A 19,316-nucleotide genomic window follows, 5' to 3' on the forward strand; every position below is an offset into this window, starting at 1 on the left:
TTATAATACTACAAATGACTCAATAAAACCTACTAATGTATAAATCTGTATTTTTATACATAGGGTTTTCTTAAAGCAGAGTTCAATTATACGTCTTGAAACAGCAAGCTCTCAGTAATATTTTAAATAACAGATGATGAACATCCTACTGATTTTTGCAAAAGGACAGTATCCAAAGATGATAATCATGCTGAGGTGTCATGGTGATATCAAAGTCATATCAAACTGCCCAGTACCACTTCACTAAAGAATTCTTTGTAATGGTATACCACATGCAAATAATCAAACTGAAGTAAACTATTTAAATCCTTTAAATCTGGGTAGTACTCAATGCTTCCTATATAAGGCAATGTAAAATGATTTTCCTTTTATCGCCTAAGAGGAAGACCATATTATATAATTTTGTTTTCAAACGGTCTTACTTTATTAAATTGGCTCTTAAAGATTAAATGGGAAGATTGACCATTAGTCTCTGACAAAAGCTTTGGTAGAGAAAAACTTTCAAGGCTTGTTAAGATCACACCCTCACTCTCCAATGCATAAAATATATATATATATGTATATATGTGTTATATTTTAATACATTTAGCCTCAAATTGAGCTGATTAGAGAAGGACAGAATTAGCTGGAACAGAGTCCCCAAACAATTATATTGTAACCTCTCACAGAACAGAATACAAAAAGAAAAAAAATTAAGGGAAAGTGACATATATAGTTTCTTTGATGTTGTTTTTTCCTTTTTTCTCCACTGACCTGAAGAGAAACAAAATTCAGAAACCTGAAGGAGAGAAAAGACATAGGGTGGGAAGGTTCAGCCAAGCAGAAAGCTGTGTGTTGTTTTAGTTCCATGAAGTAATCGGACTAGGGAAGAGTTAGGGTCCTATGTAGATAGAGGTCAAGAAGATGTTTAATACCTGAAACAAAAAAAGACTGCTGTGAAGGAGAAGTTCTGAAGCTCAAAGCATCAAAACATGGAGCCTGCCTAGGACAGGATTAGGACAAAACATTTAACCTTAAAAAGAGGAGACAAAGTTGCTTGAAACAAACAAATAAAAACACATGAGCCCTGGCAAAGACTGACAATTAAATATGTAGAACACAAGAGGTTTCTGCCTCGGTATCTGGAATTTATCTGAAGTATTTGCTGTTCTCATGTATTTCGCCCTGAATTGTTATTCCTTCATTTTTGGTAGAAGTATGGGGCTGATTTGGGGTCTTCCCTCTCAGCTCCCTTGCATACACAGGCCCTTTCAAAGACCTGACGAAATAAAGAAAATAACTTCACCGAATAAAAAGGTTCTCGTGTACAGTATTGCTCTTTTAGCCACAAGATGATTCCTGGTACAGTTGGGTCACAATATGATTCCTGGTACACCTGAATCCCCCAGTGGATTCATTTGATTTTTTTCTTTTTTTGAGTCCTCATCCAAATCGGTAACAAGAGTTTAACTAAGCTTCATGATAAGTAACACACATGATAAACTCAGAAAGAGAAAACAAACTTTTGAAGGAACTGTTAGAAAACCAATCTATATTTACCAGTTTTGGAGAATGAGGAGTAATCGACATTTCAATTCTTAAATTTCAGCTGTTGCTGCCTGTAATCTTTCTCACTCAGATCTAAGAACACTGCAGAATTGAATGTTTTCAGTGTTTCACAGCCTGAGCCTCTCAAGATTTTTTTTACGGACACATCTAGATTCTAAAGTGACTAGGAAATTTTAAATCTGTTCAGAGATACAGCTAAAATCTTTAGGTAATTTTCTGGATTCTAGATTTAAGGTATAATCATTCTAGATCTTAACACATTACCATTTAAACAGATTTTCATCTGCTTAAGAAAAGACCATGCCCCACAATTTGATAAATTTTGCAAAAATAGACAACTTTATATAAAGGAGTAACAGCAGCAAAGCCCACATTTAAAAAATATAAATGCATCTATCTAATGATTATCTACCTTAAAAATCCACATTTATCTGACAACTAAGTTCCCAAGAAGTCTCTTCTGCATTTTTATCTTCCCAGCTAATATTAGGTCCATCCTCACTTACTGAGATTTAATCTAATTAGTAAGAGGAAAAAAAGTATTCATACTGACATCTATGTAGAGGACTTTGGAAGAAAAAGAAAGAAAACTGAGACAAGAAAAGATTAGCACTCAGCCTCTAAGCTCTGAAGTGTGAACTGTTTAATAATACGGTAAGCCCATCACCAGCTCTGACTGTACCACAAACGATGGTTTTGAGATAAAGGGGTTTATATTTATGTATCTCAAATTTAAAAAATGTCATCACCTTAAAGAATAAGAATGCGGCAGTGGTGGCTCCCACACCAAAGAACTTGGGATCACTGGCAGCAAAGTACAGAGAGAAAAAATATGTTACGTTCTACCAGCTTACCATATTATGTGCGGATTATTATAGATAAACATGCCTTATCAATCTCAACCAGGCATTTTGTCGAGACTTGCAGAAATGAAACAAGGGGAAATACAAATGAAAAAATACACAACTATTTATGCCAAAATAAGGTCAGGTTAAGAAATTTTAACCAGAGGTGCAATCTGGAGAGCCTAAAATTGGCTCAAGATACGTTAAAGCAGTGAAGATTCCTGAACCAAAAAAAGGTATTTCACACACACACAAAATATATTTTAAAAATACTAATTATTCTAATGTGGTTTGGAATCAGATGCTTTCTAATACATTAGTTCACCTTAGTGTTATTATTATTGGTTTTTCCCTTCAACCTCCAACTTTCTCTAAGACCTGCATGTTGCCAATTTCAGATTCACTAACACAAATATTTTTCAGAAATATAACTGTTAGGATTGGGAAGAGAATATTTTATAACTATGGTTTTGAGCATCTCTATGGAATGAACCACAACTGGTTTATTCTGAGGAATCTCTCATTCTTTGTATAATGAATCTGTCATACATATTTCTTTCATTAATTGAGGGCTGCTGAGCACAGACAAATCAATCTGTCTTATTAGCATTGAGATTTTAAAAATCTACACATTAAATTGATGGATTTGATAACATTTTGATTTTACAGTTTTAAGTACTTATATATTTAATCTTAACAATGCAGCTATATATGATTATCCAGAAATTGATATTTTTCTTTCTGAGTCTTTTCCCAATTACATTTATCTTTTTTTAAACCATGAACATTAATGTAGCCTATTTAAAATAACTCTTTACTGGAAAGCAGTTCAAGAAAAGGGCACTAAGTCCTCCACAAAACATACTTCCATGACTTTCAACCTGAGATGATTGAAAGAGTATCTTTCAATTTCTAGGGGTATAAAATATTTTTAATATTAAGTCTTACTGTGGTATAAATCACATAGGATAAAGTGCACATATTTAAAGGATACAATTTGATAAATTTTGACATAACGTGTGTATCTGTGAAACCATCACCACAATCGAGATAATAAGTGCATCCATCACCCCCCAAATTTTTCTCATGACCCTTTTAATCCCTCCATTCCACCCCTCCCCTTGCCTCCTGTCTCTATCCCTCAGGGAATCACTGAGATATTTTCTGTCACTAAATATTGGTTCACATTTTCTAGAACCTTATATAAATAGGATATAAATTTATTCCAGTATGGGAATACTACTCTACATGCTCCATTGTGTCCGGCTTCTTTCACTCTGCACAATTACTTTGAGATTTCATCTATGTTGTGGCATGTGCCAACAGTTCACTTTTTTTTTATTGCTAAATACTACTTCATTGTATGGATATACCACAACTGGTTTATCCATTCACCAACTGATATTCACATCATGTCTAGATACGGACTTTTCTTGGCACTCAGAAGATTCACTAAATCTCAGTATTCTTTTTCATATTTGAGGCTCTTTTTCTATTATTTCTTTGATTATTTTATTCTCTCTAGTTTTTCTTTACTCTCCTTTTAGAGCTCTTCATAGAGGGATGTTAGAACTTCTGTAACTATTTCCTATTTCTCTTAAATTTTCTTTCAGACTTCCAAAGTACTCCTTTCTGCAGGCATTCTGGAGAAATTCCCTTCCTCAATCCTTAGTTTCACTAAGTTACATCTAACGTCAACTGACGTTTTCATTTAAAAATTTTTAGTCACATTTTGGTTTCCAAAATTCTAAACTATGTTCTTTTTCATGAATACAAAACCTTCCATCCCTCTGGATGTCTTCTTCTGACCACTCTATAACCTCTAGGTCCTTGGAAATTTTTTTCTTCTGACTTTTGACTGGGTGTCTTTCTTTCGTGGTGTTGGTTTTCCTCATACTGTGGTATGTCATGATTATATGCTTATCCTCTGAAAATCTGTTTGCCAGCCGTTTTGTTTACCATTGCCTGTTTCCAGTGATTAACAGGGACAGACAAGTGGCTTGTCTCCCTTGTGTGTGGGCTTTCTAACCCACCTGGCATTCAGTACATCACTGGGGCACTGCCCCGCCTCTCTGAGTCTAGCACCCACACTCAAGTATTTAGTTGTGGGTAAACACAGCTGCTATCCACTACCTAACACAAGAAGAAAAGAAAAATAAAGGCATGGCTCCAAATGTAAAGCCTCAATTAATAACTTTGATAAGGTCCCTGATTAATAATCCTGATGAATTCCCCTTCTATTTCATGTTTCCATTGTCTGTACCTCAAGCTTTGTCTTGCTTTCCTTTCTTTATTACAGATTTAAGTCTATCTTTGTTATAGATTCAATTTATTATTGCTTGTTTTTTGTCATTTCATGAGATTTTGGCAAGGGAGGGAGAATAGACCTAGTTGCAAAAAAAAAAAATCAACCTTCAATTTTCAATCATAAAAGTTTCCCATACTCGTGTTAAAAAAAAATTAACTTCATACGAGGTTAAATTCGTCACATTATTACCTCTCACAACAATGCCATAAACACCAGTGAATTCCAAAATTAAAATAATCAAGCATCTTCAACAGAGCCTTTCGACAATACTTCGGACCTTAAAAAATTAAAAGGAACAAATTTGTGACACTTCAAAAACAAATCCTACCAGTTCTATTTTGTTTGGCTCCAGCATGTGTCAGAGAATCAATCCAGTCTAGTAAGTGATGAATAGTTACAAACATATTATCTCTTCAACCACTGTCAAGCTGCCATTCCAATTACAGAAATCTAGTAAGCTACTTAATTTTTATGAGAACTTCCATAATTGTTATGGTCAACATCACTGTCCCTCAAAGTAGCCAAAGAAATGGGCTCAGAAGAGTTTGTGTGTGTTTGTGTGTGTGTGCGCGCACGTGCAAGACAGAAAGTGAATCCTCAAGGCTCAGCATATAGTTAGTATCCGTTAACTTTTCACTGAAATGAATTAAACAACAACAACACATTTTGCCTTTGAAGGATCTACCATTACTTTAGCATCCTGGGGCATACTTTAGCAAATTTCCTTCTAGTTTAGAACTATGGATATATTTTATACTACAACAAACCCTTAAGATTACAGTGTGCTTTTCAGTTCTTCATAACTTTATAAATTTGGTAAATACTGTAAAAATATTGAGTGTAAGATGCAATTAGGATCATATAGAAAGGATAAAGATAACATAACAGAGGAAAAAGCCTAGGAACAGATGGGACAAAAGTCAAGGAGGTGACAGTGGGCTTGGTTTATTATGGACAAGACTATATACCAAGCCCACTGTCACTTTCATGACTTTCATTTCATTTGTTCCTTTTCCTAGACTGTCTTTCTGTGATGCCTTCTTTGTCCTTTCTATATGATCCTAGTTGCATCTTGTACTCAGTCCTGTTACAGTACTTCCCATATCAGACTGTAATGTTTCTCAAAGTAAAGAACACAGTGACAGCAACTTTGTTAAGTTTGTATTAGTTATTTGTTATTTCATGGATGTATGGTCTGCCTCACACTACATACACAAAACAAAAACTGAGATTTATTAAAATACCTACTGTACAAAAAATAAAAATAATTGACAAAGTCAGGGTTAAAGGAAAATAGAGAAAATAATTTATAGTCCTGCACAGTTGTTAGTGACTGGCTCTATGATTCCCAGAGGCTGAAGCGAAGTAGACACTATAAGTAGTTATATAAAAAATAAACTAGTTGTGTTATACCAAAAAGAACAGTTATCAGCATCTTCAGCTGCTAAAAAAGAAGGGAGCGATGGAAAAGTTCAATGCCTTGCCCAATGTCCCCTGGCTTGTTTTGTTAGAGGAAAATACTGGTCTCCTGACTTCCAGTGCTGTTGCTGCAATATCACAGTGAAACCAAATACACAATGAAAATTAGTTGCTATTATGGCAATCCCTGGGAGAAACAGAAATACCTATTCCCCTGCGAGGGATAAGAAGTTAAGCTAAGAACCCAACACAAATGTTCTGTGAGGAAGTTTGGTAGAGCTAGAAGACAGGACATGACCTGATTGCCCCTAAGGAGGAAACAGCGGTGAAGCAGCAACCTCAGAGGCACGTGAGATCCCTACTGCCAAGGCGGAGGGCAGAGGGCAGTGTGTGAGAGGTTTAAAAGGCCAGGAAACTAGTTTCTAGAACATTCGATATATATACGTAGAGTCTGAGAAGAAGCAAATTGTTAAGCACTATGCTAAACTATGACTGGGAAGACAGATTTCAAAAAAATTTCCTAGGGCACTTCTCCAGAAGAAAACAAAAATTAAGGTCAGGTCTACATCAGCCAGTAACAGACTTCTGGGCCCCTAGATTCATTTATTTGGCTCTGCTGACTGTTTGGCTCCATTTTCCCTTAGCAAGTGTAAAAAACGCTTGAACACCACCACCCTGGGATCCTGTTCAACCAATTCAGATAGCTGTGGCCTTTTAACTCACATCCAAGTGACTTGGCTTTATACCAATATCATTTCCCCTAGTAGAGCCTAAGCCTAAGCGAGAAAGTACACAGCTCAGGGAGCCAGGAGTTAACTGGCTGTTTCCATTCCATAAAGGTCTGCTTCTTTTCCTAGATAAGGAAACAATACTATAGCAAGAAGTTTTGATCACTCAATATGACATATCACACTGGATCCACAACTATAAAAAGAGAATTAGTGGGAATACCACTGTCTATTCTTAAAGCATCTCTCTTGAGGGGCTTTAGGCAATTTAACTTTTCTTTTCCAGCCCAATCCCTTGGGAAATAAGCAGTGATGATTTATTCAAACTTACATTTTACAGATAAGAAAACAACAACAAGAAATTCAAATGCAGAGGGGGACAGAGTGCATTAAGGCTACACTCTTCTTGCTGAACCACATTTCCTCCTTATAATTATACAGCACATACAGAACACGCACATTTACTTGTATGGAGCTGACTGTGATTGAGATTACAGCACGGTCCGAAGGTAGCCTGCGGACCTGGCCATACTTGGGCCCTCATCACTCTGTGCTGTCATGTTCCTTTGCCAGGGTCACAATTTCTTGCCTTCTCTCTCACAGATATCTATGTCTGGAGATGTCTCAGTTTTTAAATGGCAAGTTTCTTTCTCCTACACAGCAAAGAACCTACAAACTCCACTTGTCCCTTAAAGCCATGTGGTCGTAATAACCTTTCCAAGTCCGTCTGCCTGTGCTGATTCTTTTCCTAATACACAACCAATTTATTGGTTTATGTTGTCTTGATTCCTCCTCTTATAGCATGATCTTCAGAGCTAGTGGGTACGTTAAACTAATAGGTATTTAGTTGTATTAATTTTTCAATAGGAGGTGGTAGTGGGGATTTAGAGGAAATAATAATGTACACAGGATTGTGAGATCGCATCAGATAAAAATTAAAGGGCTATTCTTCCCTCCAAAATAAGTTTTACTAAAAGATTCTGAAGGAAGAAAGTTTTATTTTGGTGAAAGACATTAAATGGCCTGGGTACAAAAAGCAGAAATTAAAAGAAGCGGGCAGCAGTGCCCCCTGGGTTGTCTGTTAAGTAGTTTGCCCTGTACAGTTTCTGGAGAAATTAAGAAATGCAAATAACCTGGACAGATTAATGGAAGCCGAAGATAACTAGCAGGATACAAAGAAACAGCACCTTTCACTATGAGGAGGCGTATTCCTCCAGGCAAACAAAGAACCAGGACAGAGTCAACATCTGTTTCATATAACAGCTTGGCTGCTGAAAGAAGCAACCTTTAAAAAATGGCTTAGCTGACAATCCTCAAAAACCATTCAATCACTATTGCATGGGCTGAAGTAAATGGGTAAATGAACACAACCTGCACTTTCCATACTACTCTCACCACCTTCTGAACAAGAAAAGTTGTCTTCTCCTTAGAGGAGAAAATAAAGTGCAAACAAAAATCCTCATGAACTTTCCTTTTGATTGACAACTAGCAGCAATGAAAACTGAAGCGGAAAGGGCAGCTAACTGCTTTGTAGCGTTTCTTTGCCTTTTCCAAAGTCAACTGGGAAGACAAGACTGCTAAAGAGTATACTGGATGGGGGTGGGGGCCAGGATAGGGGGTGGGGAAACAACTCAGACATAACTCATTAGAATATTAAGGAAAGAAAACAAGTCATTTGGCACAACCAACCAAGATTCCAGAATTCAGTCAGAGAAAGAAAAGGGAACATGATGATGTCTGGTTCCTTATTGATAAGTGGTAACAAATTACACATGTTAAGAAATGAAAATTTTCCTCTCTGGATTCTATCAATTGGTACATGAAATTTCAAAATCATGAGAAGACCACCTATGAGCGCATAGAAGTCTGTTCACAGATTTAAGAACTGGAAATTTCTAAGATGAAAAATTATCAGAGCTGTGATGTCACTGCAGTGTGACCACTGCTTCCAACTCAGTTAAACGCCAGATGCTTCACTTCCCTAGTAATGTGGTTAAAATACATAAGCCAAACAGAATGAAAGCAATTAAGAGGCACTGTGACAGACAGAAGAGATTTTTCAGGTGGAATACGAAAACAGAAGGAAAGGCGATATGGTAGAAAGGGATAAAAACATTCACTATCAACACTCCAGTGAGGTTCCTTCCAGGGCCTTTTCAGTTTAAACAGGTATACAATGAAAGAAAAAATCACCTTGTCTAGAAGGCAGAGAGGTGTGACCACAAAAAGAAAATGCATTCAACATGTGATTTGTGTTATCCTCAGAGACCTTGGGGAAACGGGACTTTATCAAAAGGTGTTTTTTTGGGGTGTGAGGGAGTAAGGGTATAATTATAATTAAAAGTAAATCTTCCAGAAGTGTTAGCTATAGGTCAGGCAGTGTCCAAGTACTTGACCCACATTAACTAATCTAAGTCCTCACAGGGATTATATGCTGTAGGAAATATTATTACTACATTTTACAGATAAAGAAATAGAGATATAGGGGAGTAGACTTGCCTGGAATCATACAGAGTATCTGGGCTTTGAAACAAGTCACTAGGAGGAAGGAAAATCCTTTGAGAGATTAATTTATCTGTCTACCCAGGATCCTGCTTGGTGTCTTGCACAACATCCAGAAAAATAAAAATAATAGAGCGAGACAAGCAGAGTAATTAATTAAAGCTTAAAGAGAAAGGCTTGAGATTAGTTAAAAAAAAAAAAAAAAAAGCTCCCCAAATGAAAAAACCATACAGGAAAAAAGTTCCCTGAGCATTACTACAGAATGTCCTCCAGAGGGATCAGAACACTCAGCCTAGCTGGATGGTATGAAAAAAAATCCCTTCAAGCATGGAAGGGATGGGGGGGGCAGTTAGAGCTCAGTGGTAGAGTGTGTGCTTAGCATGCACGAGTTCCTGGGTTCAATCCCCAGTACCTCCTCCAAATACAAATAAATAAACCTAATTACTTCCCCCTCATTAAAAAAAAAAAGAATGGAAGGGATTAACTTACAAATGTGTTTTAGGCCTATAAGAAATAATATTTGGCTTTAATCAAGGAGAGAAGGACACATTTAGAGTTTTCTCTTGTCTGTTAGCTTGTCTAACGCAGGGACTATGCCTGCTTTGACACTGCTACCTCCATCATATTCTAGAATTCAGCCTGAATACATAATATGTACTCAGTAAATATCTGCTGACTGAATGAATCAAAAGGATAAAAGAATATGAAAATGACATGTTGATGGAAGATCCTAAAAGTCTGAGGAACTACCTAGAATAAGGTAAGACTTTGCTTCAGAAGGCAGTCTTGAAGAAATCAGAAGAGGAAAGCATGACTTCAGCACTAGAGTCAGAACCACAAGAATAAGAGTTTGACTTGAAAGACCTCTAAATAAAGAGATAAAACAAATGATAAAAGCTGCTACAATAATTAGAAAGTCCTAGAAGTTTTGAGCAGGGTAAGGTGTTTATGTTTTATCAATACAGTGAGAATGATACCAGCAAAGAAGACTTTAAATTGTTCATATAATAATAATAAAAGAAGCAGCAGACAACATATGGGCGCTCTCTGTACCAGACACTGGGTACAGTGCTTTCTGTATTGAGTACACTGGTTGAGTGTAAGTGCTCAGATTTGACTCCTACACCTCCTTTTCCAAATAACTTTGATCAAGTCACTTAATGTCTAAGCATCTAGGTGTCCTGTGTCTCACTATCTGTGAGATAACAATAGCATCTATTCTCTGGGCATCAAATTGCAAAGATTAAATGAGAATGTGCGGGAAGAGAAGACAGAAGAAATTTCAGAGTTCCAATTTACGTAAGTATAATTGGTACAGCCTGATGGGTATGACAGGTAAGCTGAGGAGAGCAAGACATTCTCAAAAGAGTGAGACAGGACTCACCCATCATACCACCAGGCTGGACTAGGTCTATCTTTGTGTCATCCCTTATCTTATATTTACCCCCACTTAATTTCATTATTTTCAAAAATTTCATTAACATCAAATATTTGTTTTCATGAAGGTCTCCATCACTGAACCATGAGTCCCTTGAAGACAAGATGTGTTCTAAATCTCTTTTATTCCCAGCTCCTAAAATCCTGCTTGACATACATAAAATTGCACTAGAGTGACTGCATGAACAGTAGGAAAAGACCATATGAGAAAAATTGATGTGAATGAGATTTATAGGAATTTTTAAGTGGAAGTTGTAAGGAAAACTCATTAAAAGAGAAGACTGATAAGAACACAGAATTATGTACATATATATAACATATAAATTATGCAGGATACACATATACACACACAAGCATCTATCAGTGTGTGTGCAGAGACATTAAGCCTGTTAAGATCTACCAAAAGTGACTTTCATTTAATTTAACTCCATTAGTCATTGTTATTTCATCCTGTGCCATTTCTTCTTACTTGATAAGGAACACAAGGTCATGCCTCTTCCTATTTTGAAGAAGTGAGAAATTGAACTTAAGGTTGGGAAGTGGGTGATGGAGAGCCTTGGAAATATCTTGAAAGAGCAGAGGAAGGAATTAGTGGGAAGGAACAGGGGTCATGCCAATCTCCTGAATTAACCATAGGATGTGCAGAACTTCCTGAGAATTCTGCACTTCAGTGCCATTTGGGCTCTTAGTATCTGCCTATCTTTACACCTAATTTCTTGAGTTTCTCCCTTGATTTCAGAATTTTCCCCTGGATTGACAATCTGATTGAACTCTGACTCACCTGTCTTCTGAATATATCTCTATTGGTGAATAATGGTTTCGTATCTGCATATATTGAACTTAAGACACTTAATTCTTTCCTCTTGAACTTAAAAATCTTTGGGTCAAGCAACCTCCTCTCAAACCATTTGATTTTAGGAGGTCATAATTCTCCCTAAATGCCACATACTTTTTGTTAGGATGAGCCTCTTGGTATATAAGATTTACTCTAAATCCTAGGAAAGCTACACTCTCTACATGTGTTAGCCTGCTTTTCACACATTCTTGGCTGAGATGTGACCTAATGCTCAGTCCCACTCCACACAGAGTAGGTCTTCAAAAAATATTTGAATAAAGGAATTAGTGAGTGAAAAATCAAGGATTGCACTTCACCTAATATACTGATTCCAATCCTTGAAGCTCCATCTTTTACTTACATCTCTCAACCTCATCACCAAGCAGGAACAAACTAAAGCATTACTACCAAACTCTATCGTATCTTCTTCATTGTAATTTCCTGAACTGACCGAATTCTTTGTTAACCTATTTACATTTCAGCAACTGTCAGAGCACACACAGTTCTTTCAGCAAAATTAAACCTTGTTTGGGAACAGACAGCTTCCTACCTTAAACATTCCTGTCCTCTAATTTGATCTTTTGAATTGTACTGAATTTCAATGGCACAGAGTCAAGATTATAATAAATTCCTTGATGTATTCACTTTTCCTAATTGTCCAGATACATTCATTAATCATTTATTACTTATATCATCCAATTAAACATCAATAATAAACATTTTACCAATTAATCAACAGCTTCATACACCTGGACGGTATTCAAAAAGAATTCTGCATCTAGCCTAGTAATAATAGACTTACTAATTATCATATTTTAAAACAACAGAATTCTCAAACCACTCATTTTGATTCCATGGATTCTTACTCTATGTCCTCTGATTTTAATAGAGAAGCAAAGAGTCAACAGAAGCCACAAAGTAATACTAAAATACTCGACCTAAAAGAACTGTCTTAAAATTCTTGCATAGAAAAGTTATTCTATTACAAGAACATTCATGTTTTATAATTTTTGTAGTCAAAACGACAAAACCAAATGTCAAAGGAAAACCAGAATTTATCAGTCATGGTTGATTTTAAATATTAATCATATAAAAGTCAAAGGTGGCTATAAAACAGACTGACAGAAGTATGTTCGTCCTACGTACAGCTCTTTAAAACACGCACCTGAAAAGATCAGCTAATACATTCTTAGAGAAAAATTAGAAGGGATCAAACACTATTAGAATGGCATAAGTTTTGTGTTCCCATTTCATCAGTCTAAAAATAGGTCACAGAATGAGCTTTTTACAAAAAAAAGGGGGGGGGGCAGGTTGAGGGCAATATCACAAAGCGATTAAAGAGATAGATGAGAACTTTCTTCTAAGTCATTAAACTCACCAATATTACACTGCACTCCAGAGCACTCACTATTTTCCTGGGCCATTAGAGACTTGAGTAGGTTCAGTGAATTGACTGAATTCTTTGTTAACCTATTTACATGGGTTACATGGGTTACTGACATAAAACACAATAAAAAAAAAAAAATCCCAGACAGAGAATGTAAGGACAGAGTGATGTATAGTATGGGGAGCAGCCTATCCAATAAATGTGCTTGCCCAGCAAAGAGCCCATTGGCAAAGATTATAGGAACAAACGCATTCTGAAAAAATCTAATATAAGAAAACCTTCAGTATGACTACAAACTGCTCTAAAATACAGTTCTTTGCCCTGCATAATATATAGCTTATTTTTCTAAGATTATATGAAAACTCTCTTCATATTTTTCACTAAGACTAAAATTCACTCAACAAGTAAAACCGAAAGAATATAGTGTATGAAATGGCACCAATAGTGTAGTTCTTTAATTCACACAAAAGAAAGCAACGTTTATATTACTTAGAACTCTTCAACAACCTTTAAAACATATAGAGAGGGAAATATTTCTAGGAAGTGTTATCAAGAAAAAAGGTAAAACTGAATCATGTTCTAGAATAATACGTCATCGTTATGTCTTAATTATATGTAACACAGTAATATGAGCTTAGTAAAAGTTAAAGCCAGTCATAGAAATAATTTTAAATGATATACCTCCAAGTTCTTTTACATTCAAGATGGCATTCTGGAATGGCACTGCTTTTATACTAAAACCTAAAATTAGAAAACAAAAACAAAGAATTAGCAACTTAACTTTTAAAAATGTGTAAGATGCTCAAGGAGGGAGGGTATAGCTTGGTAGTAAAGTGCATGCTTAGCATACACAAGGTCCTGGGTTCAATCCCCAGTACCTTCACTGAAAAACCAAATAAACCTAATACCTTCACCCTGCAAAAGAAAAAAAGAAGAAAAATAAAAAATGTGTAAGATGCTCAAATCATTTTTTAAGGCAGATTAAAAAAGCTCATGTTTACTTTCTATAGCTCATATTCACACCAGAAACATAATTTTTGAGATAAATTGATAATCCAATATTATCTTCTACCACTAAGCAAAACCTAGTTGTATGTTATAGCAAAATAAAACCCTTTTCTTCAAAATATTACCTCACTTTTTAATATATAATGTCACTTGTAAATTTTATCAGTTGTGAGAAAGACACTCGGAAGTATCAAGAAAACTTAAAGAAAATATTAAATCTACCAGGACCTTTGTGTCTAATTCCTAAAGTTAATTTTCCTTCACATATAACTCAGCATAGAGACTAAGGTATCTGAATTATAACCATCTCATACTGGAATTACATAGTATTTGTTACCATTTTCTTTTAAGGACATGGTTAAAGTCATACATAATTTTTTTCTTAAAAGTATAATCATAATTATCTATACATTTTATAATGCATGTAATAAATGACTTCTATTATAAAAGTATATTTAGAGTGCAGCGTTATGATTAACTCTGTATTTAGGACATAATTATCATCGTCTAAGTCAATCAATTCAGTTCTAACATATGTGACTGTGCATTTAACTTTACATAGACACACAAACCAATATATACACTAAATATTTCTGAAAAGATCCACAAGAAACTAGAACACATAATGACTGTTGGGAGAACTGGGTATCTGGAGGTCAAAACAAGAGAGAGATTCTTTTGTCATTTGAATTTTTTGCACATACATGTACTTCTTTTTAAGTTAAAAGCCCTACTAATTTTAAAAAATTTATTCAGTAATTTCTGAGCACCCAATCAATTTAAAATTTTAAGCATTATTCAATACAAGATAAATAAGGTACAGTCCTCTTTTCAAGATTACCAACAGAATAAAAGGGAAAACATACAAATCTTTCATTTGAAGATATGATGAGTGCCTAGAAAGGTAAAAAGATGTTAAGTACAATGTGTATAAGAACAATTCATTTACATGGTTTTTGCTTTACTTTATAAAATAGCAAGTCAATAGGTGCCTTATTATATTCCACCCTATTATTACTATTCCTTTGTTGTATACTGTCCTAGAACTTTAAGATTCTATATATTACCTTCTAATTAAGAAAGTGAATACCATGTAATGGTTAAAGAGTGACTTTGGAGTCGGAAAGAACTAGGTTTTAATAAGCTCTGTGACTGGGCAACCTATCACCTTTGGGTTTCACCCTCTGTAAAGTGGGTATGATAGTATGTATCTACGTCACAAAGTTGTTATAAGGACGAGATAATGTATATCTTCTGCCTGAATATATTACAGATTCATAGGACAGAAATTCTGGTGCTTGTTTATTAATCAAAGTACTTAGTTGGAGCTGTAAATGTTACCACTGAGTGAAAAGTACCTTTGTAGGAGTGATGAAAGTATAAACACTTGAAGTTTGTTGTACAGAATGTAAATGTTCATCGGGCTCTCTAAGAATCTTCCAAAACATACCCTTCCTGCGTGGGTTTAATGCAGACTGACAGAGTCAGTATAGCATTTTGGTTAACGGTACATGCAGTCACTGAATCTTAGTAAAGCAGGAGGAGCAGGAGGTGGCTCCCTGTGACTGAAAAACAGGCACATACCTGAGCCTGCAAGAAAGCCTCTCCAGGTGTCTGGCCTCTGGGAAATCAAGGAAACTCAGTGCCAATCACAATACTCCTGCTAGCACTGAAATCTTCCTACAGGAGACTTGGATGCTTGAATGTATATACCTACCTCACAGGGGCGCTTAATACGGATTAAAAGGCAATGATTGTGAAATGTTTAAAATGAAAACCCTATGCATGTGCTGAACAGTCTTTCAGTGATTATGTTCAGGACAACCCAAGGATGAATTTTCCAGAGAAATGGGACAGACCCCAGCTTCGAAAAAGAAACAGTTATGGAGCATACCAGCAGTGTTTAATCTGCTTTGATTCTTGAAAGCTGACAATATGCAGGCACCCAGAGGGAATTAATAGCCTTCCGGAAATAGCCACACCCATATGCAAAATACAACTTTTGTAATTTATTAATCCACAAGGCAGATTATATAACGGTTACCATCTTTAATCCTTGCACAGACTCCGTAATAAATAGACTACAAAAATGTCCTCACATGTTCACTCTAAGTAAAGTAACCTAGCAAAGTTATTTATAGGCATATAAATGTTTCTGCAGAATACTCATAAATGTTTTCTTTGCACACAGAACACATGTGGCTAGATTTATACTGCAAAGGTATATACAGTCCTCCATTCTGCTGTTTGTATTATTTTTACAATATAGCTGTGGTAATTAATGTTTGGAGGGCGAAGCCTAGACTATCAGTTCAGCAAATAAGAGAATGTACTATTGATGTAAGAGAGTATTTCCCTATTTCAGTCACTGCAAATGTTTGAAAGGATTAAAAAGAATTAAAATTTAAAGACACATTTTCAGTTCACCAGAAGGGCAATCAAGAAGGGCAACTATCAGATCAGCTATATCTTATTCCTTTGCATTGAGTTGGATGAGGTCAAAAAGGGAAGTTACTATTTGGTAGTGTTACTAAGGTCAATCCATCCAAATTCCTTTCTCAAAGGGTTGCTTTGAGGAATAAAAGCCACTGGCTTGCCTGGGCTCTAAAGCAAGAATGTCTGGGTTCAAATTCTGGCTCTACCATTAGTAACTGTCTGATTTTAAGCAAGTTACTTAATTCCTCTGTCCCTCAGATCCCTCATCTTTACAGCACATTCAGTGCTGTAAAGTTTTTTTTTTTTAAATAAATAAAACTAAAAATCCAGAATACTGATGGTCATCGAATGACCACTGGAAGCTTTCTCCCAATCAAAATCATGTGTGTCCTCAAGATCAGATATACTCTGAAAGCAGTAGTAAAAATAAGAGTTGCTGAGGTAGCAATTAACAACAAACATTTATTGAGGACTTCTATAGACTAAATATTTGTGGTCTTCTTTAACACTTCTTTCCTTCTCAGTCAATCAATCAACCAATCACCAAAGCCTATTCATCTGCTCAGCAGTTCTCCAACACACCTACTTCTCTCCATCCTCACAGCACAACAATGGTCAAGCCCCACCACCACCACCACCTCAACAATTCCAAGAACCTCCTAACTAAACTCTGCACCTGCCTCCTCCATCACCTCACCACCTGAGCATAAGTGATCCTCCTGAAATGCACTCCTGTTCACATCACTCCCCCAGTCAAAAGGGTCTGATAGCTTCTCACTCCTCATGATATATTTGGAAACACCTAAAAAGGCCCTACATAGTCTAGTATTTCTTTCCTTTGTTAGGCTTATTCTGTACCATCTCCCTCTCCTTTATATCCTTCAGTTCCTAAAACAAGAGATGTTCCTTCCATCTGAGGGCCTTTGCACATACTGCTCCAGAAGTGTGTGTTCTTTACCCTTCTGGCAAACTCTTCAGCCTTCAGGTGGTGTTTTAACTTCACTTTGTCCGGCAAGCTTTCTCTGGTTGTCCTGAAATAGGATCCATGTGCTTCTAGCACTCAGTATTTCTCCCACGTGACTTTCATAGGGCTAATTACATATTGGTTTATTTGTTTTATGTTTTACATATTGGCTAGACTGCAAGGATTCAAAATGGAGAAACAGTGTATAGTGTATCTTGTATGCCATTGCTAGGTCATACTAGGATCTCAATACGTGTTTAAAGATCTATGCTAAGGGTTTATATTTATAGTCAGCCCTCCATATCTGAGAGTTCTGCATCCATAGATTTAACCAACTGCAGATTGAAAATATTTGGGAAAAAATTTCCAGAAATTCCAAGAAGCAAAACTCGAATTTGCTGTGCAGAGGCCACCACTGACATTGTATTTACATTCTATTAGGTATTATCTGTAATCTAGAGATGATGTGAAGCATACAGGAGGATGTGTATAGGTTACATGCAAATACTATATTTTTACATAAAGCATGATGGAATTTTGACATCCGCTGGCGGGGGGGTAGTCATGGAACCAAATTCCCCTAAGATTCCAAGGGACGACTGTATTTCTGAATTTACCTGTCATGACAATCCTTAAGGGTCTGTAACTACCGTTCCAGGAAGAAAGTCAAGTCTAGAAAGGTTAAGTGCTTGGCCCAAAGGACTAAGTGCTATATTTAAACTTGAACTCAGGTCTCATCACCAGAGTCCACCAGAGCTCCACACTATAGTCCTTCCTCCGTATACCAACCAGCTGAGAGCTTACACTATTTTGTCCAGTTTTGAACCTAAACACTAGAGGAGCAGATTGGAAAAATACACACTTGCCTAGTAAACCCATCAGTTTATTTTCCCTCCTATGTATAAACATTCCAAAGAACCAACCTAAGTGTTCTCAGGTCTATACTACATTGCCTTATTAATGGAATAAATGGAATAAAAATAATAGTATGAGTTAGGAGAGTACTTTTTTACAGATATTATTAATAAAGCCAAGAACTCAGGAGCAGAGGGAAAATGTCCAACTGACTCAGCCATAACAGTGTGCTCACTCTGTTGCTTCTTTGAAAAAATAAGCATCCTCTGGTGCTCTTCACAGGGAGTCAGTGTGCTGAAGTGACAAGGACACACCTAGAAGTCCTAGCCACACCTCTTAGACTCACTAGCCACTTATTTTTTCCAGACCTTGAATCCCTCATCTGCAAAATAAGTGGACTAGATTAGCTTCTTAAAGTTTCCTCTAACATTAGGGGTCCATTATTTATATTTAACCAGGAGGAGGAAGTAACAGTAACAACTAAGTCAATTGTCAATGGCCTCGAATATTTGGCTGAAGGCCTCATGAATAGGTCTCCCGACTCCATTCAAACAATCTGATGGCTAAGGCCTAAGTTACATAGTCATTTTTTCCTGGCCTATTTAAGCTACATTAGTAAGACTGAAACCTCCCCTAAGATTTAACCCCACAAATTTTAATAAATATATGACTTAGTAACTCTTTGGGGAAATAATTGTTTGCATAGACTTTCAGTTTTTGTCTTTTAGTCCTCAAATCCAACAAAGCCTGTGATACAAGGGAGATGGATTTGAAATTTTTTATTCAGGGAAAGAATTACTGGAATAGTAACAAAATTAGGTTTGAGAGGGAGGTTAGTCTATTTTTATTCATTGTGTGGAACACATGAGTATTTTGCTTGGACCTACAGGCCATCCTCCAACCTCCCCCACCACTGACAACACACAAACAAGTCTGCACACAGGTACACAGGTGCTTGGTGTGCGCTTCCGAAGTTCCTGGGTCACTCTAACAATGGGCTTAAGAGAAAGACATTCCATCGATCTGGTGGCCATGACTTGGACC

General features: G+C 36.3%; 1 protein-coding gene across 2 annotated transcripts in view; it reads right to left on the reverse strand.

Annotated features, from left to right (window-relative positions):
• Window positions 1–19,316, reverse strand: part of ARL15 (ADP ribosylation factor like GTPase 15) — a 379,383-nt gene that overhangs the window by 218,535 nt on the left and 141,532 nt on the right. For both annotated transcript variants that reach the window (XM_064480591.1, XM_010977777.3), the window contains exon 3: window positions 13,691–13,750. In XM_064480591.1, coding sequence (XP_064336661.1) covers window positions 13,691–13,750 — 60 coding nt within the window. The remainder of the gene's footprint in view (window positions 1–13,690; window positions 13,751–19,316) is intronic.

This window comes from Camelus dromedarius, chromosome 3 (assembly GCF_036321535.1).
Source record: "Camelus dromedarius isolate mCamDro1 chromosome 3, mCamDro1.pat, whole genome shotgun sequence".
In the NCBI taxonomy this organism is placed as follows: Eukaryota; Metazoa; Chordata; class Mammalia; order Artiodactyla; family Camelidae; genus Camelus; species Camelus dromedarius.